The 23804-nt window shown below is 41.5% G+C and overlaps 1 protein-coding gene across 4 annotated transcripts; it reads right to left on the reverse strand.

The window, feature by feature from the left end:
* Nucleotides 1-682: 682 nt before the first annotated feature.
* Nucleotides 683-23624, reverse strand: LOC307117697 (polymeric immunoglobulin receptor). 4 transcript variants are annotated; one of them, XM_079802687.1, is made up of 10 exons: nt 23516-23624; nt 18074-18346; nt 17389-17700; nt 11320-11625; nt 6006-6284; nt 5769-5864; nt 4036-4085; nt 3832-3943; nt 1554-1607; nt 683-1184 (listed from the first exon to the last, which is right to left on the reverse strand). In XM_079802687.1, exons 1-10 carry the CDS (start codon nt 23583-23585, stop codon nt 1177-1179), a joined length of 1560 nt encoding a protein of 519 aa, XP_079658813.1. In that variant the 5' UTR covers nt 23586-23624; the 3' UTR covers nt 683-1176. The 4 variants fall into 4 exon arrangements, with proteins under 4 accessions (XP_079658813.1, XP_079658812.1, XP_079658814.1 ...); XM_079802686.1 differs by having other exon boundaries at nt 3875-3943; nt 23516-23623; XM_079802688.1 differs by lacking the exon at nt 11320-11625 and having other exon boundaries at nt 687-1184; nt 3875-3943; nt 23516-23616.
* Between the last annotated feature and the right edge of the window lie 180 nt (nt 23625-23804).

Consider the following 23804-nt stretch of genomic DNA (forward strand, 5'->3'; position numbering starts at 1 on the left):
GTGTGTGTGTGTGTGTGTGTGTGTAAGTTTCTGTGTGTGTGTGTGTGTGTGTGTGTGTGTGTGTGTGTGTGTGTGTGTGTGTGTGTGTGTGTGTGTGTGTGTGAGAGTATCTGTGTGTGTGTGTGTGTGTGTGTGTGTGTGTGTGTGTGTGGAGATCAGACATCAGAGGAGACGTGACCGTGTGTGTGTGTGTGTGTGTGAGTTTGTGTGTGTGTGTGTGTGTGTGTGAGTGTGTGTGAATTTCTGTCTGTCTGTGTGAGTGTGTGTGTGTGTGTGGGGAGATCAGACATCAGAGGAGACGTGACCGTGTGTGTGTGTGTGTGTGTGTGTGTGTGTGTGTGTGTGTAAAATTAGGTAGAAAGTAAGGTAGAACAGTTAGCCTATGTGTATTAGTATGTAGATACAATGGGTTATCCCACCGGTCACTATTGTTGCCGATGACATGTTTGTGAGTTCTATGACCACATTAAACAAAGTTGAGTAATTGCAAATGCATATATCAATACTAGACGCCTTAAACAAGATGTGTACCAAAAATCTATGTATCTTTATGTTAACATACTTTACCAGCCTTTTCTTTGGGAGCTTTCCTGCTGCCATCCTCTTCTCTTGGCACAAACAGGAAGTAAACAGCTCTGGTCATGTGACAATTTACAGTAAACATGCGACACTGCACATATTTCATTGAGACCCTTTATTATTTCAATATCTGCTGGAAATGCATTGATAGATCATTCAGTAACATTTTTATAGCCTTAGAAATAAAACATTTTTTTACGGTCACTATTGTGACCGGTGGGATTAAATGGGTTAATTCTGCACAGTTATTCAAGAAGCTAAAAAAAGTTTTGAACCACACACATATATATAGCCTAATACAGTCACTCCTAATGAAAGAAACAGCCTGTATTACTGTATTATATAAACAGAGTTGAGCAATCGTCTTACAAAATGCAAAACATCGTAGAAAAGGGAACAGTTTTGTAAAATTATGACACAACATGAAGCGAATGTAAAGCCATCAAACTCTTTGAAATGATTATTAAACAAAAGCCCAGTTGAAATGTTTGTCACTGCTGATGTTTTTGCACATGTGTGTAGACGGTGGCCTCGTCAGTGTTCATCTGTAGGGCCCTCGGTTGCTGAGATTTGCTGACTACAGATGAGTATGTGACATCATCCCCCTAATAAAGAGATAATAAACACACACAATTATACTTTTACAGTGTCAGATTGAGCTCAACTCTCTGGTGCTCCTCTTGTGGTGGACCAAACACATTTTTTCAATGAAATGAATATACTATATTGTAGTTCGATGATGTTTTTTATTTAATATTTTGTATTTTGGGGGGATTTTATGGTAGTAAATTATATTTATGCAATAGTTATAATCCATTTATTCACTATTTTTGAGCATAGACCTAAAAATAAAATGTCTTGAATACTTTGGAGCAACAGTACTGGAAAACAAGACAGAAATGCACGTTTTGTTCTATATTTGGCTACAGTTGAGTTCAAGCATTCAGGCTGAAGCAAAAGCTGTGCAGACTCACCTGAGCAGATCGGCCGTTTCTCACCTCTGCCATAGTAGAATAAACCACCTCCTCCTACAGACAAACACAAACAAACCTTTACATGTTCAAGATATGAAGTCGGAATTGTAAGAAATAAAGTCGGAATTGTGAGAAATGAAGTCGGAATTGTGAGAAATAAAGTCGAAATTGTGAGAAATGAAGTCGGAGTTGCAATAAAGTCGGAATCGCGATAAATAAAATCAGAATTGTAAGAAATTAAGTCAGAATTGAAATGAAGTCGGAATTGTGAGAAATTAAGTCGGAATTGTGAGAAATGAAGTCGGAATTACGAGAAATGAAGTCGGAATTGTATGAAATAAAGTTGGAATTGTACAAAATAAAGTCGGAATTGCGAGATATAAAGTCGGAATTGTGAGAAATAAAGTCAGAATTGCAAGATATGAAGTCAGAATTGCGATAAAGTAGGAATTGCGAGAAATAAAGTCAGAATTGCAAGAAATGAAGTCGTAATTGTGAGAAATAAAGTCGGAATAGTAAGAAATAAAGTCAGAATTGCAAGATATGAAGTCAGAATTGCGAGAAATAAAGTCAAAATTGCGAGAAATAAAGTCGGAATTGTGAGATATGTAGTCAGAATTGCGATAAAGTCGGAATTGCGAGATATAAAGTCAGAATTGCGAGAAATAAAGTCAGAATTTTGAGATATAAAGTCGGAATTGCAAGAAATAAAGTCGGAATTGCAAGAAATAAAGTTGGAATTGCGAGATATAAAGTCAGAATAATACGAAATAAAGTTGTAATTGTAAGAAATAAAGTCGGAATTGCAAGAAATGAAGTCTGAATTGCGAGAAATGAAGTCGGAATTGCAAGAAATAAAGTCGAAATTGTAAGAAATAAAGTCGGAATTGTCGGAATTGTAAGAAATAAAGTCGGAATTGCGAGAAATGAAGTCGGAATTGTGAGAAATAAAGTCGTAATTGTAAGAAATGAAGTCGGAATTGTGCGAGAAATTAAGTTGGAATTGCGAGAAATGAAGTTGGAATTGCGAGAAAGTCGGAATTGCGAGAAAGAAAGTCGGAATTGTAAGAAATGAAGTTGGAATTGCGAGAAATGAAGTTGGAATTGCGAGAAATGAAGTCGGAATTACGAGAAATGAAGTCGGAATTGTATGAAATAAAGTTGGAATTGTACAAAATAAAGTCGGAATTGCGAGATATAAAGTCGGAATTGTGAGAAATAAAGTCAGAATTGCAAGATATGAAGTCAGAATTGCGATAAAGTAGGAATTGCGAGAAATAAAGTCAGAATTGCAAGAAATGAAGTCGTAATTGTGAGAAATAAAGTCGGAATAGTAAGAAATAAAGTCAGAATTGCAAGATATGAAGTCAGAATTGCGAGAAATAAAGTCAAAATTGCGAGAAATAAAGTCGGAATTGTGAGATATGTAGTCAGAATTGCGATAAAGTCGGAATTGCGAGATATAAAGTCAGAATTGCGAGAAATAAAGTCAGAATTTTGAGATATAAAGTCGGAATTGCAAGAAATAAAGTCGGAATAATATGAAATAAAGTTGGAATTGCGAGATATAAAGTCAGAATAATACGAAATAAAGTTGTAATTGTAAGAAATAAAGTCGGAATTGCAAGAAATGAAGTCTGAATTGCGAGAAATGAAGTCGGAATTGCAAGAAATAAAGTCGAAATTGTAAGAAATAAAGTCGGAATTGTCGGAATTGTAAGAAATAAAGTCGGAATTGCGAGAAATGAAGTCTGAATTGCGAGAAATGAAGTCGGAATTGCAAGAAATAAAGTCGAAATTGTAAGAAATAAAGTCGGAATTGTCGGAATTGTAAGAAATAAAGTCGGAATTGCGAGAAATGAAGTCGGAATTGTGAGAAATAAAGTCGGAATTGTAAGAAATGAAGTCGGAATTGTGCGAGAAATTAAGTTGGAATTGCGAGAAATGAAGTTGGAATTGCGAGAAAGAAAGTCGGAATTGCGAGAAAGAAAGTCGGAATTGCGAGAAAGAAAGTCGGAATTGCGAGAAAGAAAGTCGGAATTGTAAGAAATGAAGTTGGAATTGCGAGAAATGAAGTTGGAATTGCGAGAAAGAAAGTCGGAATTGCAAGAAAGAAAGTCGGAATTGTAAGAAATAAAGTCGGAATTGCGAGAAATTAAGTCGGAATTGCGAGAAATTAAGTCGGAATTGCGAGAAATTAAGTCGGAATTTACAAATAACTGACAGTCATGAGCTCAATATGACATTAATTTACAATAATCAATAGTAAAATGAATACCCTGATAAAGTGCAGATGAAGTAAACCTCCGGTGTTTGAGTACCTGCTGCTGCTGGTGTTCTGCAGGGTTTCCTCTGTTAATCTGCATTACAGTGGAGTACGTCACATCATCCTACAAACACACAGTTTAGACACACAAACGTCATGTTATTTGCATTTGATTTATGAATTATCACATGATCTGATTTTGAAGAGTTCGGTCACCTGATGATCTGGACTGTGGGTCACTCGGCTTCTTCTCCTGCCCGTCTTGCCTGTAAGATTATAATGACTTCAGTTAAACACTTCTAGTTTAGAGTCGAGGACTAATAGGAAGTGGAGTAAAGAATATATTGGAATACAGTGGGAGTGCACAAGGAAGAAAATGCTTGATTTGCCTTGTACTATAAATCGGACAAATGACGAGCATCTGCAACACGATCTCTTCGAAGCAGTGTTCATTTTGACAGCATATTTTGATTTAGTCCTAGTCTTTTGACTAAAATGCCATTTAGTTTTAGTCATATTTTAGTCGCCTGAATTGTTTTTAGTTTTAGTCTCCTAAAATCTAATGAGTTTAGTTAAATTGTAACACATTAAGCATTTAAGCATTACATAAGCAACTGACATTTTGACATCATTTTGTTTTTGACATTAAAAATACACGAAAGAGCTCAATTCACTTTTTTGTTTGTTTTTTAAAAACATCTATATAGTTTTTATAACTTCGTATTTCTGTTTTAGTCAGTAGGCCATATCAGGTTAAGCTAAAGCTTCAAATAAGGTTGTTTATTTATTTAATTTCAAGTAATGAAGTTTTTTTAATTGTTTTAGTAAACTATTATAACCCTGATACTTTGATACTTTATTGAATATGTGTCAAATACTGGTCTTTCCTCCTGACTATGAATTAAATGGGAATTAAATTAAATACAGTTTATTGTGTAACCAAAAACGAATATATAATGCATGACTTTTAATTATAAACAAGCTCGAAATACACCGGGACTCTTATTTTGAAATGCACCTTACTATTGCAGTTGTAGGAGCTCATTCAAGTTCAGGAGATAAAATATGCATTGATACAACCATCTAAAACATATTACTATATAAACATGGTAAAGTAAACATTGTCATTATTCATCAGCATTAGTTCTTATACACTGGTCTGGCATAAATGTGTGTTATTGATTGTGAGACGTTCTGGAGCTGGATTGGGGGTGTGTGAGCCGTGTGTTTTCCAGAGGTTAGATCAGCATCTGTTACACAGGACATCAGTTCTGACTGCATCTCTTCCCTAATCCACCCTCCCTCACATTTGGTCTCGTTTTTATTTGTTGACAAAAAGGACAGTTGATTTTCGTCGTACTTTTTGTCATCCAACACTAGTTTTTATTTAGTTCGTCTCGTTTTCGTCAGTGAAAAAATGTCGTTGACGAAAATTCTTCGTCAGCGAAATTAACACTGCCATACCGACTAACAGACAGCAGACAAACGGCAATCCACCTGTCACTCAAAGTGGCCACGCCCTTAATTATGCAGAACTTTAAGGCGTTATATAATGTAAACGAATGAGTTATAAAATAATTCACCCCCCTCACAGTCGTCATGAAGGGCAAAATTAGCCGAATAGACCAAAAGCAACAGTAAACATGTGTTCTTCTGCTGTAAAGTTGGGCATTTTAACATGAGCTCAATGAGATTCTGCTCCTTCTGGAGTCTGTCTCTAGTGGTCACTCCATGAACTGCAGTTTAAGTCACTTTCCGTATCAGATTTCAAAATAAAAGTCTCTCTTCAGAAAAACATTTAGATTTAAGTTTTGTTGTTGTTGTTTCTTTGACTACAGTACAGACTCGGAGACACCAGTTGAGAAACGCTGATCTAAAAGACCAAACCCCCTGTACCAGAGCACAGGTCGTGATTCCCACAGTGTTGAGCTGGTTTTGTGTGTTCATACCTCGTGTAAATCTCCAGTAGATGAATCCGGTCACGAGCAGCAGCATCAGACAGATCAGAAACACCAGAGTGTATGTGAGAGGATTTCTGCTGGAATCTGCAGATTAATGTCACACTTACAATAACGCTCACTCATTGATTCGTAAAAAATAATGTCAAAAGTGTTCCACTCCCCTTTTTATGGCCCCTAAGTTAAAATCTTCACCCTCACACAGATAAAGTTTCTGACGAGTCTTACCTGTCACACTGAGATTTATGCGTCTGGACTGGTTTCCGTTGACCGTACACACATATAATCCTCCGTCGGCCTCGGTCAGGTTTGAGATCCGTAAGGAGAGATTGTGAGGAGGATCTCTAGGGATCTGGAATCGTCCCGTGACCAGGCTCTCATTTAAAGCCGCACGCTTCCATTCAACGTGTTTTGGTTTGGTTTTTGGATCTTCGCAGGAGCATGGAAGCGTCACGGATTCTCCTGCATGTGAAATCTCGGTGATGTGATGTCCGGATAAAACACAGCCTGCAGGATGACCAGACAACCCAAGATAAGACACAAACCCAAACACATTAGTGTGCATAATATCACGATAATACATAACCACACAACCTAAATCAGGGCCGTGCACAGACATTTTGAGGGGCAGTGGCCCAAACCAAAAAAAGGGGCATTGGGGGCGAGGATTGGGTGCTTGTCCATACAAATTATCCATCTTACTCTTACTAGTCAGTCAAAACAGTTTTTAACAGTAGAAAATAGTGATATATGACATATATTATGTTGAATATCAAAGTTTTTGTGTCAATTTGTTAATGAGGGATTTGTGGACACAATGTTTTTGGCTTTGTGGAGTAAATGTTATAGTGTTTATTTTGAAGTAAAAAGATCAAGACTCTTGGGGTAAGATGACCCAGCTATATTTGGTACAGAAGGCCCCAAGTGGCATGTTTTTACTGTTTTTAAACGCAATACTTATTGTAATTAACGGGGCTATTACTTAATATTTTCATGAACTAGATGTACATTTCAGGCATCTTCACTTTCATTAAAACCTATTGGTTAATTGAGTGAATTCTATTATGACAAAATCTATTGGTTTTTTTATTCTGACATATCTTCAATTAAAACATGAACAATTAAATATTGATATGCTTGTCTTAAGCCATAAAAAAATATCTTAATGGGATTCAGATTTTTCTGTTATCAGTTAGTAAATTATTCTACTAAATTGTCAAAATAATATTTTTTGTATTTTACATTATGACACTTTAAAAGATATATAAATAGTAATAAGAATTATATCAAAAGTAATTTATACATTCTGTAACAGTTTATGGGTTATTATATGAAATTAGGCCTTTGTATACACTCACCTAAAGGATTATTAGGAACACACACTAATACTGTGTTTTACCCCCTTTCGCCTTCAGAACTGCCTTAATTCTACGTGGCATTGATTCAACAAGGTGCTGAAAGCATTCTTTAGAAATGTCGGCCCATATTGATAGGAGAGCATCTTGCAGTTGATGGAGATTTGTGGGATGCACATCCAGGGAACGAAGCTCCCGTTCCACCACATCCCAAAGATGCTCTATTGGGTTGAGATCTGGTGACTGTGGCGGCCATTTTAGTTCAGTGAACTCATTGTCATGTTCAAGAAACCAATTTGAAATGATTGGAGCTTTGTGACGGTGCATTATCCAGCTGGAAGTAGCCATCAGATGGGGACATGGTGCTCATAAAGGGATGGACATGGTCAGAAACAATGCTCAGGTAGGCCGTGGCATTTAAACGATGCCCAATTGGCACTAAGGGGCCTAAAGTGTGCCAAGAAAACATCCCCCACACCATTACACCACCACCACCAGCCTGCACAGTGGTAACAAGGCATGATGGATCCATGTTCTCATTCTGTTTACGCCAAATTCTGACTCTACCATCTGAATGTCTCAACAGAAATCCAGACTCATCAGACCAGGCAACATTTTTCCAGTCTTCAACTGTCCAATTTTGGTGAGCTTGTGCAAATTGTAGCCTCTTTTTCCTATTTGTAGTGGAGATGAGTGGTACCCGGTGGGGTCTTCTGCTGTTGTAGCCCATCCGCCTCAAGGTTGTGCGTGTTGTGGCTTCACAAATGCTTTGCTGCAGACCTCGGTTGCAACGAGTGGTTATTTCAGTCAAAGTTGCTCTTCTATCAGCTTGAATCAGTCGGCCCATTCTCCTCTGACCTCTAGCATCAACAAGGCATTTTCTCCCACAGGACTGCCGCATACTGGATGTTTTTCCCTTTTCACTCCATTCTTTGTAAACCCTAGAAATGGTTGTGCGTGAAAATCCCAGTAATTGAGAAATACTCAGACCGGCCCGTCTGGCACCAACAACCATGCCACGCTCAAAATTGCTTAAATCACCTTTCTTTCCCATTCCGACATTCAGTTTGGAGTTCAGGAGGTTGTCTTGACCAGGACCACACCCCTAAATGCATTGAAGCAACTGCCATGTGATTGGTTGATTAGATAATTGCATTAATGAGAAATTGAACAGGTGTTCCTAATAATCCTTTAGGTGAGTGTATATTCTACAAAGTGTGCCATCGACAGGGGCGAGAGGTGCACGACCCTGACCTAAATATAATCTCTGAATAACACAAGTAATTGTTTGACTTGGATGTACCAAAATAAATGCCTAAAATCCAACAGTAAAAAAACCCGATATATACGGATCAGGCATAACATTATAACCCCGTCCCCTGTCGAGGCCTAGACTCCACTAAACCCCTGAAGGTGTGCTGTGGTATCTGGCACCAAGTCCTGTAAGTTGTGAGGCGGGGCCTTGTTAGTTCCGCTCATCCCACAGATGCTCGACTGGATTGAGATCTGGGGAATTTGGACTCAAACGCGTTGTTGTGCTCCTCAAACCATTCCTGAAGCATTTGTGCTTTGTGGCGGCGCATTATCTGCTGAAAGAGCCACAGCCACCAGGGAATTTCACCGTCCACCGTTTCCATGAAAGGCTGGACATGGTCTCAACAATGCTTAGATAGGTGGGACGTGTCAAAGTAACATCCACATGGATGGAGGACCCAAGGTTTCCCAGCAGAACATTGCCCAAAGCATCACTGCCTCCGCCGCCACGCCTTCTTCCCATAGTGCACCTGGTGCCATGTGTTCCCCAGGTAAGCCACGCACACACAGCTCTGTGTGTGTGCTCAAAATACAGTGCGCAAGTTTCATTCTTCTTTCGTTTGTTTAAACCAGGGGTGTCCAAACTCGGTCCTGGAGGGCCACTGTCCTGCAGAGTTTAGCTCTTGCTTGCCTCCACACACCTGCTGGAGGTCTCTAGCACATAGATATACATAATAAAGGCTCAATGTCTTACGGCGGAGTCTCTAACGTCATCAGCGGCGGCCATCTTGTCACAGGCAGGGCTCTGTGGCTCCTGATGTAAGGCGAGTGATCTGAACAAAAATACTCTTATCTCGCTGAAATCTGGATGGATTTACAAATGGTTTGGTTTCTTACAAACGTGGATATAATTCTGTATGCTTGAACAAATTATGAATAATTTTTCATAAGTTTGCAGTGTCATAACTACATCTCTGACGTTTATAACAAACCAAACAGTTTGATTTGAAAATCGGTAGAAAATTGAGCAAGTTATGGTTATTTAACCCTCTGGTGCTCTTCGGTTATTTCTGACCGGAAAAGTTTCTGTTTTGAAATGTAAAAAATCACAGCTTCATCGGAATGATATGAAACTTGGTGACTTTTCTTGCATTAGGTATGTAAACACACAAAAAAAATTGGGGTCATGATTCGAGCATGCTAATTGGTCGTAAAAAAAAAAAAGTAGCGTTCATTGTCTTCGGCCATAGGAAATTAATGGGAAATCGGCAAAAATTCACTGAATATTTGTGTGTACAATCTACAACCCCAAATCAGAAAAAGTTGGGACAGTATGGAAAACGCAAAAAAAAAGAAAGAAAAAAGAAGTGATTTCTAAATTTACTTTGACTTGTATTTCATTGCAGACAATATGAACACAAAATATTTCATGTTTTGTCTGGTCAACTTCATGTCATTTGTAAATATGCATCCTCTCCTGTCATTCAGAACGATTCTGAACGATGTTGTGCTCGCTACCCAGGTGACAACACAAGGACTATTAATTAGCATCACACGCACAATAACCGGAATTTAAAACTGTGAAGAAACAAATAATCAGTGAATGTTTGGACCGATATAGGCTACATAGTAGACTACGATTTGTGGGCTCAACGCTCATCTTCTCTTTATGCCGTGAACTTTTCAATGTGCACTCGCGCTGCACTGCACACACTGATTCCATGTCGCTTTAAGCGCATCATTCTGCACCCGGGATGCGCTTAAGCGCTTTGTTGCCGCTCTGTTTTGAAGCGTTTCATATATTTTCATAGTTTTGTGCACTTAAAGATTATTAAAAAATATATTGTTCTCACGTATCGATCATATATTTGTTGTCCCTTCACAGAGCTGCACATTACGTTTACAATAAAATATAAATCTTGTAATTTTATATTATTTGTGTAGTAGGCCCATATAATTATTTACATTCATATATAAATATAAATTAAAAATTAAATATAAATTGTTTTTCATAAATATATTTAATAAGAACACAAAGTAATTTGTACCTTTTCATTAACATGTTTAGATTTTATAAAATTAGTCAAAAGATTTTTTTTGGAGATACAATTTCAGGAGATACATTGTTGACGTTACTGTTAAAAATACACTTTCCAATAAAGTGTTGGCAAAAACGGTTGTCATTTTTATGTTGAGGCTGCAGAGGTGTTGTCGGCAACTGATGAATGTAACTAATAAAGTAACTTGTAATCTAACTTAGTTACTTTTAAAATCAAGTAATCTGTAAAGTAACTTAGTTACTTTTAAAATCAAGTAATCTGTAAAGTAACTAAGTTACTTTTTCAAAGTAACTGTGGCAACATTGACCTCCATTGGCCAGCAGCGCGATATTATGTATATCTATGGTCTCTAGTATGCCTAGTAAGACCTTGATTAGCTGCTTCAGGTGTGTTTAATTGGGGTTGAAGCTAAACTCTGCAGGACAGTGGCCCTCCAGGAGCAGGATTGGACACCCCTGGTTTAAACTGACAGGACTTAAAAACACATGCAAATTATAAACTTTCACACTATGGCCCAGATTTACTAACAGCATTTTTGTGGCTGACCTTATTGCAGATCACGGATGAACTACGATCTCTATATTTGACATTGCACGTCCTGCCATGTGACTATCACAGATGCGCACATCGCGATATCCGTGCTAAAACTATATATTGTGCAGCCCTAACGTCATTTGTACATCATAGTTTAAGGTTTTAGAATGTAGATCGATTGCTTTGCATTCTCTCGAGAAACTTCTCTCGTTCTGCACTCGGGTCGCAGAGAACTCAAAAGTTCACAGATACTCTGGGGAATGCGAAACATTTCCCAGATAGTTTTCGAGGGGCTATTTTCGTATAAAGCAAACACGTAGGATGTAGAATGTGCTTTACCTTTAACTGCGAGGCTGGTAAACGTAGATGATTTGTTATTAACAGTGCATCTGTAAGTCCCCTGGTCATCTTCAGTCAGATTGGATATCAGCAGAGAGAGATTTGATGGCGTTGTCTTATGAAACGTGTGGAGTCTGTCTCTGTTATGTAAAGTTTCATCCAACACCTCGGCCCCGTTGGAGTCTAAACGGGTCCACCTGAAGCCCTCAGGTTTGGTTTTGGGGTCTTTGCATGAGCAGGACAGAAGTGCAGAATCACCTGGGTACTTTGTTTTAGTTTTCCTCTCAGTCTCTGATAGTGTGCATCCTGTCAGAACATACGACATTTGTGTTACACTCTTATGCTGCGTTCACACCAAACGCGAATAGAGCGTCAAAATCGCGTCTACAGCGTCTAGTTGGACGCTTGAACATTTTGAATCCAATCACGCGTCCAATTCGCTGTGGACACACGAATGGATTCAAAATGTTCAAGCGTCCAACTAGACATGGTAGACGCGATTTTGACGTTCTGTTCGCGTTTGGTGTATAAATCGAGCCTTTGAAGCGAAATAGACGCACATTCAAGGCGCTCCAGGAGAAATATGTCATAAAACACCACTCTGCCTCTTTTCATGTTCATTAAAAATACAACCCCAAATCAGAAAAAGTTGGGACAGTATGGAAAACGCAAATAAATAAAAAAGAAGTGATTTCTAAATTTACTTTGACTTGTATTTCATTGCAGACAATATGAACACAAAATATTTCATGTTTTGTCTGGTCAACTTCATGTCATTTGTAAATATGCATCCTTTCCTGTCATTCAGACCTGCAACACATTTCAAAAAAAGTTGGGACAGGAGCAATTTAGGGCTAGTAATGAGGTAAAATGGTTAAATAATGATGTGATTTGAAACAGGTGATGTCAACAGGTGATTGTAATTATGATTTGGTACAAAAGCAGCATCCAAGAAAGGTCTAATCCTTTAGGAGCAAAGATGGGCCGAGGATCGCCAGTTTGCCAACAAATACGTGAGAAAATTATTGAAATGTTTAAAAACAATGTTCCTCAAAGAAAGATAGGAAGAGATTTGGATATTTCACATTCAACAGTGCATAACATAATTAAAATATTCAAGGAATCTGGAGGAATTTCAGTGCGTAAAGGACAAGGGCGCAAGCCTAAGCTGAACAACCGTGATCTCCGATCCCTCAGGCGGCACTGCATTAAGAATCGTCATTCATCTACAGGGAGTGCAGAATTATTAGGCACGTTGATTTTCTGATCATATTTTTTTTCCAGGCACATTTGACCAATTCCAAACCACAGTAATCCTAATAACTACTATTGATTTAGTATTTAATAATGTATAAGTGATATATAATTGTTCATGAAGGCTGGAAATGAAAATCACCTTATATTCAGGTGTGCAGAATTATTAGGCATGTTTTCTTTTACAGATAAATTGAGCCAAAAAAGAGATTTAACTCAGACTGAAAAGTCAAAAAGTATTAAATGCCCATGAGAAGGATGCAATACTAATGCAATACTAGACATTGCAGTTAAGGCATGACCATTGGACAGTGAAATGCTCGTTGGGTCAGCAGGGTCAGACAAAAACAGGTGGTGAAGAAAAGACACCTGTTAACTGCAAAAGAATGAAGAATTAAGGTGAAGAATTAAGGGTGAAACCATCAGGAACCCTTTAGTCTCCAGCGCCACCATTTTCCAGAGCTGCAACCTACCTGGAGTCTCCAGAAGTGCAGGTGTCAGGATCTCAGAGACTTCAGTTAGGTAAAGAATCCTAAAAAATGACCCTCACTAGATAAGAATCATAAGCTGAAGTGTTGTAAAAATACATGAAGCCTGCTTTTTTATAGGTTTTATAGGTTGAGAATGACTCTTGAAGGACCAGCTCCTCATCCTCTAGTACCACTGTTTGAAGAATTCATCTTCCAGAATCTGGCAGTACGTTTTGGGAGTTCATTTTAGTCCATCCTGAAGTCCGTTTTGCAGAGATGGACTAAAAATGAACTCCCAAAACGTACTGCCAGATTCTGGAAGATGAATTCTTCAAACAGTGGTACTAGAGGATGAGGAGCTGGTCCTTCAAGAGTCACTCTCAACCTATCTGTCCATAAAGCCTATAAAAAAACCTTCTTCATGTATTTTACAACACTTCAGCTTGTGATTCTTATCTAGTGAGGGTCATTTTTTAGGATTCTTTACCTAACTGAAGTCTCTGAGATCCTGACACCTGCACTTCTGGAGACTCCAGGTAGGTTGCAGCTCTGGAAAATGGTGGCGCTGGAGACTAAAGGGTTCCTGATGGTTTCACCCTTAATTCTTCACCTTAATTCTTAATTCTTTTGCGGTTAACAGGTGTCTTTTCTTCACCACCTGTTTTTGTCAGATCCTGCTGACCCAACGAGCATTTCACTGTCCAATGGTCATGCCTTAACTGCAATGTCTAGTATTGCATTAGTATTGCATCCTTCTCATGGGCATTTGATACTTTTTGACTTTTCAGTCTGAGTTAAATCTCTTTTTTGGCTCAATTTATCTGTAAAAGAAAACATGCCTAATAATTCTGCACACCTGAATATAAGGTGATTTTCATTTCCAGCCTTCATGAACAATTATATATCACTTATACATTATTAAATACTAAATCAATAGTAGTTATTAGGATTACTGTGGTTTGGAATTGGTCAAATGTGCCTGGAAAAAAAATATGATCAGAAAATCAACGTGCCTAATAATTCTGCACTCCCTGTATAAGCGATATCACCACATGGGCTCAGGACTACTTTGGCAAACCTTTGTCAAGTACCACAATACGTAGTTACATCCACAAATGCCAGTTAAAACTGTACTGTGCCAAAAGGAAGCCCTATGTTAACAGTGTCCAGAAGCGCGTCGACTTCTCTGGGAGGCATCTGGGATGGACCATCACACAGTGGAAACGTGTACTGTGGTCAGATGAATCAGTATTTGAGGTATTTTTTGGGAGGAATGGACGCCATGTGCTCCGGACCGAAGAAGAAAAGGATCATCCAGACTGTTACCAGCAACAAGTCCAAAAGCCAGGGTCTGTCATGGTATGGGGTTGTGTCAGTGCCCTTGGCAAAGGTAACTTGCACTTCTGTGAAGGCACCATTAATGCTGAAAAGTACATAGAGATTTTGGAGCATAATATGCTGCCTTCAAGAAGACATCTTTTCCAGGAACGTCCATGCATATTTCAACAAGACAATGCAAAACCACATTCTGCACACATTACAAAGTCCTGGCTGCGGAGGAAGAGGGTACGGGTACTTGACCGGCCTGCCTGCAGTCCCGACCTGTCTCCAATAGAGAATGTGTGGCAACGAAGACCCCGTACTGTTGCCCACCTTAAGACTTGTTTGCAGGAAGAATGGGACAAAATTACACCTGAAACACTTCATCACTTGGTGTCTTCAGTCCCTAAATGTCTTTTAAGTGTTGTGAAAAGGAATGGCAACATTACAAAGTGGTAAATGCTTTACTGTCCCAACTTTTTTTGAAATATGTTGCAGGTCTGAATGACAGGAGAGGATGCATATTTACAAATGACATGAAGTTGACCAGACAAAACATGAAATATTTTGTGTTCATATTGTCTGCAATGAAATACAAGTCAAAGTAAATTTAGAAATCACTTCTTTTTTTTTATTTGCGTTTTCCATACTGTCCCAACTTTTTCTGATTTGGGGTTGTATTTATTAAACATTAATAGCCACACAAATATGGTCCAGGCAGCTCCTACATTATCTTCACTGCATGTATATTTTAAAGGTCCTGTTCTTCGTGATCCCATTTTTCAAACTTTAGTTAGTGTGTAATGTTGCTGTTAGAGCATATATAATACCTGTAAAATTATAACGCTCAAAGTTCAATGCCAAGCGAGATATTTTATTTACCAGAAGTTCCCTTTCAAAGCCTACAGCGAACGGCCGGTTTGGACTACATCCCTGTACTTCCTGCTTTAATGACGTCAGTAGAACAGATTGTCGACTAACCTCCGCCCCCAAGAATATGCGAAAAGGGGGCGTGGTCTTGTTGCTCTCCCTCGTGGAGAAGAGGAAGTGTTGCGTTCGGTTGCGTTTATAGAGTGTGTTTGTCGCCATGTCGTCGAGACGCAGTTATTTTCATCCCGGAGTCAAATCACCATTGTTTGGTCTTCAGGGACTGTAGTTTGAGCGCGTTCACCTCCCCGTTATGGTAAGAGGCATGACCTTTCCGGGCAACGTGCGCTAAGCTGCTGAAACTTCTTTTTGCCCTCAGTCAAAACGATTTGGCAGGCAACAAATGATTCATGAGAGCAAAGATCGGCCGTTAGATCAGCACAAGAGGAATTATACACAGATTTGAGCTTTAAACAACTACATTCTCACCTGAAAAAGTCTTAAAACTACATTTTGTGACACAATAGTAGTTTTTTTAAATTATGCAAGGTTTCTCATCACGTCACTTTACCATGTGACCGCAGCGAGCAGGCTCGTGATTGGTTAACGTGGTGCGAATTAACGCAAAGTTCAAATTTTTCAACTCGTGCGTCAGACGCGAATTCGCTTCAAACACGTGAATGCACAAAAAGCATCACTCGCGCATAACGCGCATATCGCGCAAGACACTCAATTCGCATCCAATTCACGTCATTTGCGTGAACTGGACGTGTGAATGAGGCGGAATCGCGTCCATCGCGCCGCAGGACCTCCAGACGCGCGTCGACGAGCCTTTCCATTGACTTAACATTGAAATCACTCGCGCCAGACGCTCTATTTTCGTTTGGTGTGAACGCAGCATTAAAAGTAAAGCTTAATGGTTCCATGGAATCTTTACAAGGTTCTTTAGATTATTTAAATAAACTTTGTTTAGGTACTTTTCACCAAAACGTTCTTTTGGGGAACCCAAAGTGGTTCTTCAATGGCATCGCTTTGAAACCTTCATGTATGGATACTTTTCTTTGCAGGACTGTCAGAAGAATAAAAACAGAGAGCGATTTTGAAGGATGGTGTCAAATTTTTACGCAAATCGACCCGCGGTTCGAATCCGCCTTTTGCCGAACTCGCTCTGATCCTTTTCCCCATCACATATCAGATCGGAAAGGTGTTTATTTTCAATGAAAATGAAGAAAATATTAGAAAAGTGGAAATAAAGCTTCTAACGCGTTAATCAGTGTTTCTCAGGGTGTGTAAACAGACATGTGCTCAATTAGAGATGATAAAAGTGAGTGGGTCCATTATCATTGGTCTTAAAAAGTGTGTGGGTCGATGCCATCTCCTGGCGAAACGCGGGGATTCATTCAATGCATGGCGCGACTCTCACAGTGCATTATGGGTATTCTCTAGCCGTCGAGCATACATCGGTTGTAAACTCGTTATTGTGGTGCATTGTGTGTAGTTTAGACTGCTCTAGAGTCCAGTGGTGGTGTGCTTTACCCACACCTTGCATTGCACTTGGTGATGTAAGGCTTGGATGAGCTGCTCGGCCACGGAAACCCATTTCCTGAAGCTCTACACACTGTTCTTGAGCTTATCTGAAGGCCACAGAAGTTTGGAGTTCTGGAGCTCTTGACTCTGCTGAAAGTTGGCGACTTCTGTGACCCTCAGCATGTGCTGACCCCGCTCTGTGATTTCACTTCGTGGCTGAGTTGCTGTTGTTCCCAATCGCTTCCACTTTGTTATAAAACCACTAACAGTTGAGCGTGGAATATTTAGTATAGTATTTGGACTTATTGCACAGGTGTCCACCGATCACGGCCCCACGCTTGAGTTCTCTGAGCGGCCCATTCTCTCACTGATGTGTGTAGAAGCGTCTGCAGGCCTAGAGCTTGATTTACACAACTGTGGCCATGAAGAGATTGGACGGGGGGTGGATTAGCTGGGATTGTGAACTTTAATTGGGTCAAATTATGAGGAATGACCTCTTCTGACTTAAAATAGTACTATGAAAAACATTTTAGAGCTCAAAATTTCCTTCTGAATCCAAAAAAAGACAATGCAGTGAAAGTGCAGCATCTTATTTCACACAGAATCGCTTGAGAATTCATAATTTCTTTACCTTTAACGGTGAGACTGAAGCTCTTGTGTTGATTCTCATTAATCCAGCATACATACAGTCCTTCATCTTTCTCCGTCAGGTTAGAAATCAACAGAGAGACATTTCCTGACTGTATATCAAACATGTGAAATCTGCCCTGAGAGAGTCGACTTGAGTTAGTCGTCTGGTTTATTTCTCTGACGTTTGGTAACTTCCATCTGAACGCATCTGGATGATGACGACCGCTGCATTCGACCGAACAGGACAGAAACACGGATTCCCCTGAATATCTGCTGATCGCCGCTGATGTTTCAGTCCCTGATATAGAACAACCTGCAAACACAAATCATATCTGATTATCAGGACATCTGACATTACAACACTCAACGTTTGTTGGTCAAACTTAATAAAATGACTGTAGGTCAAAGAGTCTCACATGATTTTCAAGTTGCCAAGTTGGTGTCATGTCCAATGAAATGCTCTCAATCATGTGTTCATGTGGTTATGGTTGGTCTGCATGTATTATTATTAAAATGTACATTTACATTAACGCATTTGGCAGACGCTTTTATCCAAAGGGACTTACGGGACCCGTATTACAGGGTGTAGGCACTGGTGGTGACCGCTGGGATCGAACCAGCAACCTTCTGCATATCAGTTCACTGGTTTAACCCACTAGACCACCAATAAAACAAGCATTTCTCACCTTCAATGATTAGACGAACACGCTCTGCGGAATTACACCAATACGACCCTGAGTCGCCTACAGTCAGATGAGTGATGGACAGTGAGAGATTCCTGTGAATCTGAACTCGGCCTTTATATCGCTGGTCCTTAATGATGTCCACTGAGTTTTGGAATTCTTCAACATCTGTGTTCCACCACTGGACGTGTTTATCCCGTGAGTTTTCATCCCGGCAGCGCAGCAGCACAGACTCTCCTGGAGAACAGCTGACGTATGGAAACTCTTCAGTGCAGCCTAAACCAACACAAAAACACAGTTTTTAATTGAAAAGTTTTTATTGTAATCAAGCCCAGAGAACGACTCGTGGGATGTGCCTATCTATGACAGGTGAAAAACCGCAACTTTGGCCCCGCCCACTGGAGTGTTAGTGAGATGACGAGGAGAGACGAACAGACTAAAACTAACATCACCTTCCAAAGGATCCTAATGCTAGGAATGTGCTTATTTATTTTCAACATTATGTTCGGTATGTGGTACAGTGCTCTGTGGATTCTCTGGTAAATCAGTCGTAATTTGACGCAGGCTTTGCAAACAGACTTTTTACGATATGGACTTGACAGTAATGTCTAATTAATTCTAACGCCTGATCTGAGACCAGTGATTTCTGATATGATTCATCTACAGTCAGATGTTCTTTGTCTGTGTCAGTAAATCAAACCAGTCAACTTCACATTGTTTCCCTTAGTAGATGGAAATAATCTGTTATTTAAACTGTGATTAAATTATATTTAAAAAGCGATCAAAGAACACTCACAATCGCTTGTGAGTTGTGTTTGCACTGATAGTTATGAAGAAAGCATTCATGAGAGAGCAGAAACCGAGTTACAATGACAAGATCACTGCATTCATGAGCTCAACATGTGTGTGATCGGCTACAATGATCATCACTGCAACCGTCTCGGTTACGTATGTAACCCTCGTTCCCTGAGAGAGGGAACAGAGACGTAACGTCAGTGACTGACGAATGGGGGTTTCGCCTTGAAGCCAATCGCCTTTGAGCTCTAAAAAAACGAGCCAATGGCATGAAAATGCCATGGGTCTACGGAATTTGCATAATGCAAGCCCGCCTACCCACATGGGTATAAAGGGCGTCGCATAGCAATCTCGCATCATGTTTCTGCTGAAGAGCCGATGCCTGAGCGGCCGGCCGTTCCAGAGGTAATTAATTAATTATAATAATTTGTTACATTTATATAGCGCTTTTCTAGGCACTCAAAGCATTTACATATAGAAGGGGGAATCCTCAACCACCACCAATGTGCAGCATCCACCTGGATGTGAGGTACAGCTGAAGTGGCTGAGGGACGTTACGTCTCCGTTCCCTCTCTCAGGGAACGAGGGTTACATACGTAACCGAGACGTTCCCTTTCGTTCAGTCACTCCGAGTAACGTCAGTGACTGACGAATGGGGGTCCCAATTCAATCCCGCCACTCGGCTGTCTTCCAGTGGACCGCACTACACAGGAATACCAAGGTACACTGGGAAGCATATCCCACGTGGAGAAATGCAACACAATGCCTACCTTAAGGGGGGGGGGGGGCTTAACAAATACACATATGACCTTTACAAGGAACTGCATATGGAGTGACCGGGGTATCCAGCCGAAGGTGGAAAACATTTTAAACCCCAGGCGTGGCAAGGTGGCTTCCCAAGGGAAGACACATGCTCGAAGAGACTTACCGTGGAAATACACATGTGGGGGTTACCCAACGGGGGAACCAAGCACACGGCGGCACCTAGCCGAACGCGAAAGCTGACTGCATGGCAACACTCTGGCGTCGACATCATAAGTGCTGGAGGAGCTCAGGGTCTACTGAGAAGCTCACCTGAGTGGAATGCCGCAGCAAGCGAAGACACCTGAGCCTGTCCAGTTACTGGCCACTTGGGGCGAGTACACGAGCGGACACAGGCCCCACTCAGAGGTTATAGAACCTGGCGAATGAGATAGGTGTCGCCCAGCCTACAGCTCTAAAAAGACTGACAGCGAGGCGCCATGCGCTAAGCCCAAGAGGAGGCAACACTCCAAGGAGTGCTCTCACCCCAAGGGGGCATGGCAAGCCATGAACCTGGTAAGCCAGAACAAAAGCACCCACTATCCAGTGGGAACCTCGCTAGGAGAGGGCCTTCCCCTTCTGCCGCTCACCGAACAGACAAGAGCTGGTCTGAGGTCCTGAACACTGCACCTGCCCTACGTAAGCGCAAAGGGCGCGTACTGGACAGAGCAACGCCAAGGCTGGGTCTGCCTCCTCCAACGGCAGCGCTTGCAGGTTCACCACCTAGGTGGGAACCTTGGGCACAATCCAAGCTGGGGTCTCAGGAAGCATTGTGAGAGTTAGCCAGCTCGAATTCCCAGCACACATGTCACCGACAATGCCTGCACGTCACATACCCACTTGAAAGGAGCCATGCAATCAAGAGTGTCACTTTCATTGAAAGGAACTTACCTGAACTCAAATTAGGACTGCAGAGGCTCAAAAAGGGCACTCAGCAGGGTAATAGCACCGCTGTGAGGTCCCAAGAGGGAATGAAGACGTGCGGAATAGGTTATACCGTTAAAGCCCACCTAAACCCCTAGGGCAGAGGAGACGGCAAATGCTCCGCCACTCGTGGAAGGTAACAACCCGAGGCATTCTAGGAGTCTTCCGAAGAAGAGGCCAGGTGACAAGAGGTTCCACTTCAACGCACAGGCGTGTCACATAGACAAGGCCATAGCGGAAGAAAAGTAGCCACCACCGTTTGGTGGTAGGGTACAGAACCTGCCGTCCCCCGACAGGGCCCACATAAGTAGGAACCCTGGTAGACCTGCAGTATCGCCATGGCATGCAAGGCAGACGCGGCTTGGCCCGTGGCTCTGTAGGTTTCCGCCACCAAAGTAGACGTAAACCCACAGGCCTTGGACGGGTGCTTAGGGTGACCACACCCCGTCGAAGCACTCTGCGGACACAGTTGCGTCACAACAGACCGCTCAACAGGGGGCACCCCAGTGTACTCTTCCACCGCGCCACCATTGAGGGCAGTAAAGGCGGAGGTCGATGACGAGCAATCGTGAAAAGTCAAGGGGGACTCCCACGATTTCGTCACCTCCTCATGCATCTCCGGGAAGAATGGCATCGGAGGCTGGCGGGCACCATCGGCGTGGGCCGTCCCCAGATACAAATCGTCCAGCCTTGAACACTCAGGACATGGTGGAGAGTTCCACACAAGCCCGAGGTTCTCAGCTGCCCGGAAGAGCATGGCCGTCAGCTCCGGATCCGACTCTGCAATGCTGACGCTCCGAGAGGAGGCAACACAGCCGAATCATCATCTTCGGAGGTATCCAGCCCGCCCTGTGAAGCGGCGATCGACATAGCATCATCGCGCCGAATGACACGCTGGGCCCAGGACGGGAAACACCAGCGCTATCATCCTACAGCACCACGGGTAACAGTGTGCTAGAGGGGGGTGTGGCCCGAGGAATATTCATCGGGTTGTTCCACACCAACACCCTCATATCACCCTGACCACCAGCCAAAGTGGTCCCACACGGGGTGGGAACAGATTGGGGTGTGGTAGAGGGGACTCTCCCTCCTTTACGGAGATCACTGAGTCTCGACCGCAACACTGAGATGGTTATGCTCCCGCAGTGAGAACATGAGTCAGCCACGAACACACGCTCAGCATGCACGAGGCCCAAGCATGCTAAACAGCGTCCGTGCCCGTCAAGCGGAGAAACCATGCGACCGCACCCAGAAACGTTGCAAGGGCGAGCCATCTTGAAAAAGGCGTGCCGCTTGCGCTCTTTTTGTGAGGAGTTTTGCTGCGCAGAAATGCTGAAGCGCCCAGGGAGAAACGCACGCTGTGCTTATCACTGCACAGATCAGACAGGAATACGAGTCTCGCTGGAACGCACCGTCACACCAACTCTCTGGGGAGCTGCTCGTCTTGAAGAGGTAAACACGCTCAGGCTGTAATATCGGCTCTGAAGCAGAAACATAATGCGAGATTGCTATGGGACGCCCTGTATACCCACGTGGGTAGACGGGCTTGCATTATCATTTTCATGCCATTGGCTCGTTTTGTTAGAGCTCAAAGGCGATTGGCTTCTAGGCGAAACCCCCATTGGTCAGTCACTGATGTTACTCGGAGTGACTGAACGAAAGGGAACTTTCATGCCACCATCTGAATATATAATGATATAATCAACACTTTTCACAATGAGTTAACCTTGAAGATTGTAAAATTAAAAATGTGCTAAAAGTTTAAAGAGAGTTAAACATGTATTGCTAGTTATTTGTTATGCCAATGTAACCCGTCCTGTTTGATCCGCCCGCTCCAAGCGGGACTCGAACCCGGGTCTGCCGCATGAGAGCCAGACACTCTAACAAGGAGGCTAAAGGCTGCAACTCCTAGCATCAGCGCTAGAGCATCTCTTGAGATCAGAGGAGTGAGGTTTACTCGCACAACAACTACTAGCTGACTTCCGTTACACACAGATGTCAGCCAATCACAGCAGTGGGGGCGTTTACACCAGGCCCGGTTCTACGGGGGGGCTAGAGGTGCTAAACACCCTCAAACGCAAGCAAAAGCACCCTCATTTATTACTGTAAGAATATTGGCGAATATTCTCTGGAGAGCGTCAAATGCATTTATTTACAGCGTGTTTGAGCAGCGGTGAGTAATGTAGCCAATCACAGTGGATCTCTTGAACGTGATCAGAGGTGTTGAAGTTTTTATTCATTGCTGAGTTCATGCAGGCGCGTGAAACCTCTCTTTATCAAACAAAGTCAAGACACGATATAAGTGAGAGATTTACTGTTGACATTTATAACGGAACTTTTTCACGATTAACTGATAACGCAACAGCATTTTAGGGATCTTGGCTCACTTTCGAGGCTCCAGTCTATAAAATTAATTTCATAAAACTATTGTTGCTAAGCGGCCAAAGTTTCGGAAGTGACATCTAAATATAAATGCCACGAGACAGAAATATCCTCCAGAGACCCAGAATAGACGTTCTGCCTCTGTAGACGACTTTATTTAGCGTATTTCTCTGACTACATACACAGTTTGAGACATTTTTATGAAAATATTATTACGTCTTTTTACATGACAGTCCCAAAACACATTAATATGCAAATTAGATACAGTGTATAGATGCGTTGCATAAAGTAAAATATATTCAATTATTCTGTTATCTTTCATAACATTGAGAATCATCTTTATACATAGTTTGGATAAATAAAAAAAAGGTTGAAGCATAAAAATTGATTGGTGAATGAAAAATAAAACCCCATAGTTTTTGTCTATTCATGTCTTTTAATCTCAATAAACAGTTCTGGTGTCCTCTACAGAGCAGAGATTTTTTTATTTATTTTAAATACCCATTTGTTTTTTATGAAAGTCATGTTGTTGTTCAGACGCACCTGTTGTGAGTCCAGCGCAGAGCAGAGCAACACACAAGCACATCACATCTGAGGTCTGTAGCACAGCCATTACTCTCGTCTCTTCTTCCTCTCCGTTCACTCGCTCTGATGGACAGCTGGGAGAAAGAGAGAAGTGTTTAAGCTATTTCTATTTAAGCCACTGTCACCACTTCCTGTGAAGTTCTGCTGGTCATTATTCATAATCAGACTAGAACAACTCCCAACCCAAGTTGCTCCATTATTTTATTATCATAATCTTGAAAAGCTTCATTGAAATATATTACCACGT

The sequence above is a fragment of the Gobio gobio genome (genome assembly GCF_949357685.1).
Source record: "Gobio gobio genome assembly, chromosome: 21".
In the NCBI taxonomy this organism is placed as follows: Eukaryota; Metazoa; Chordata; class Actinopteri; order Cypriniformes; family Gobionidae; genus Gobio; species Gobio gobio.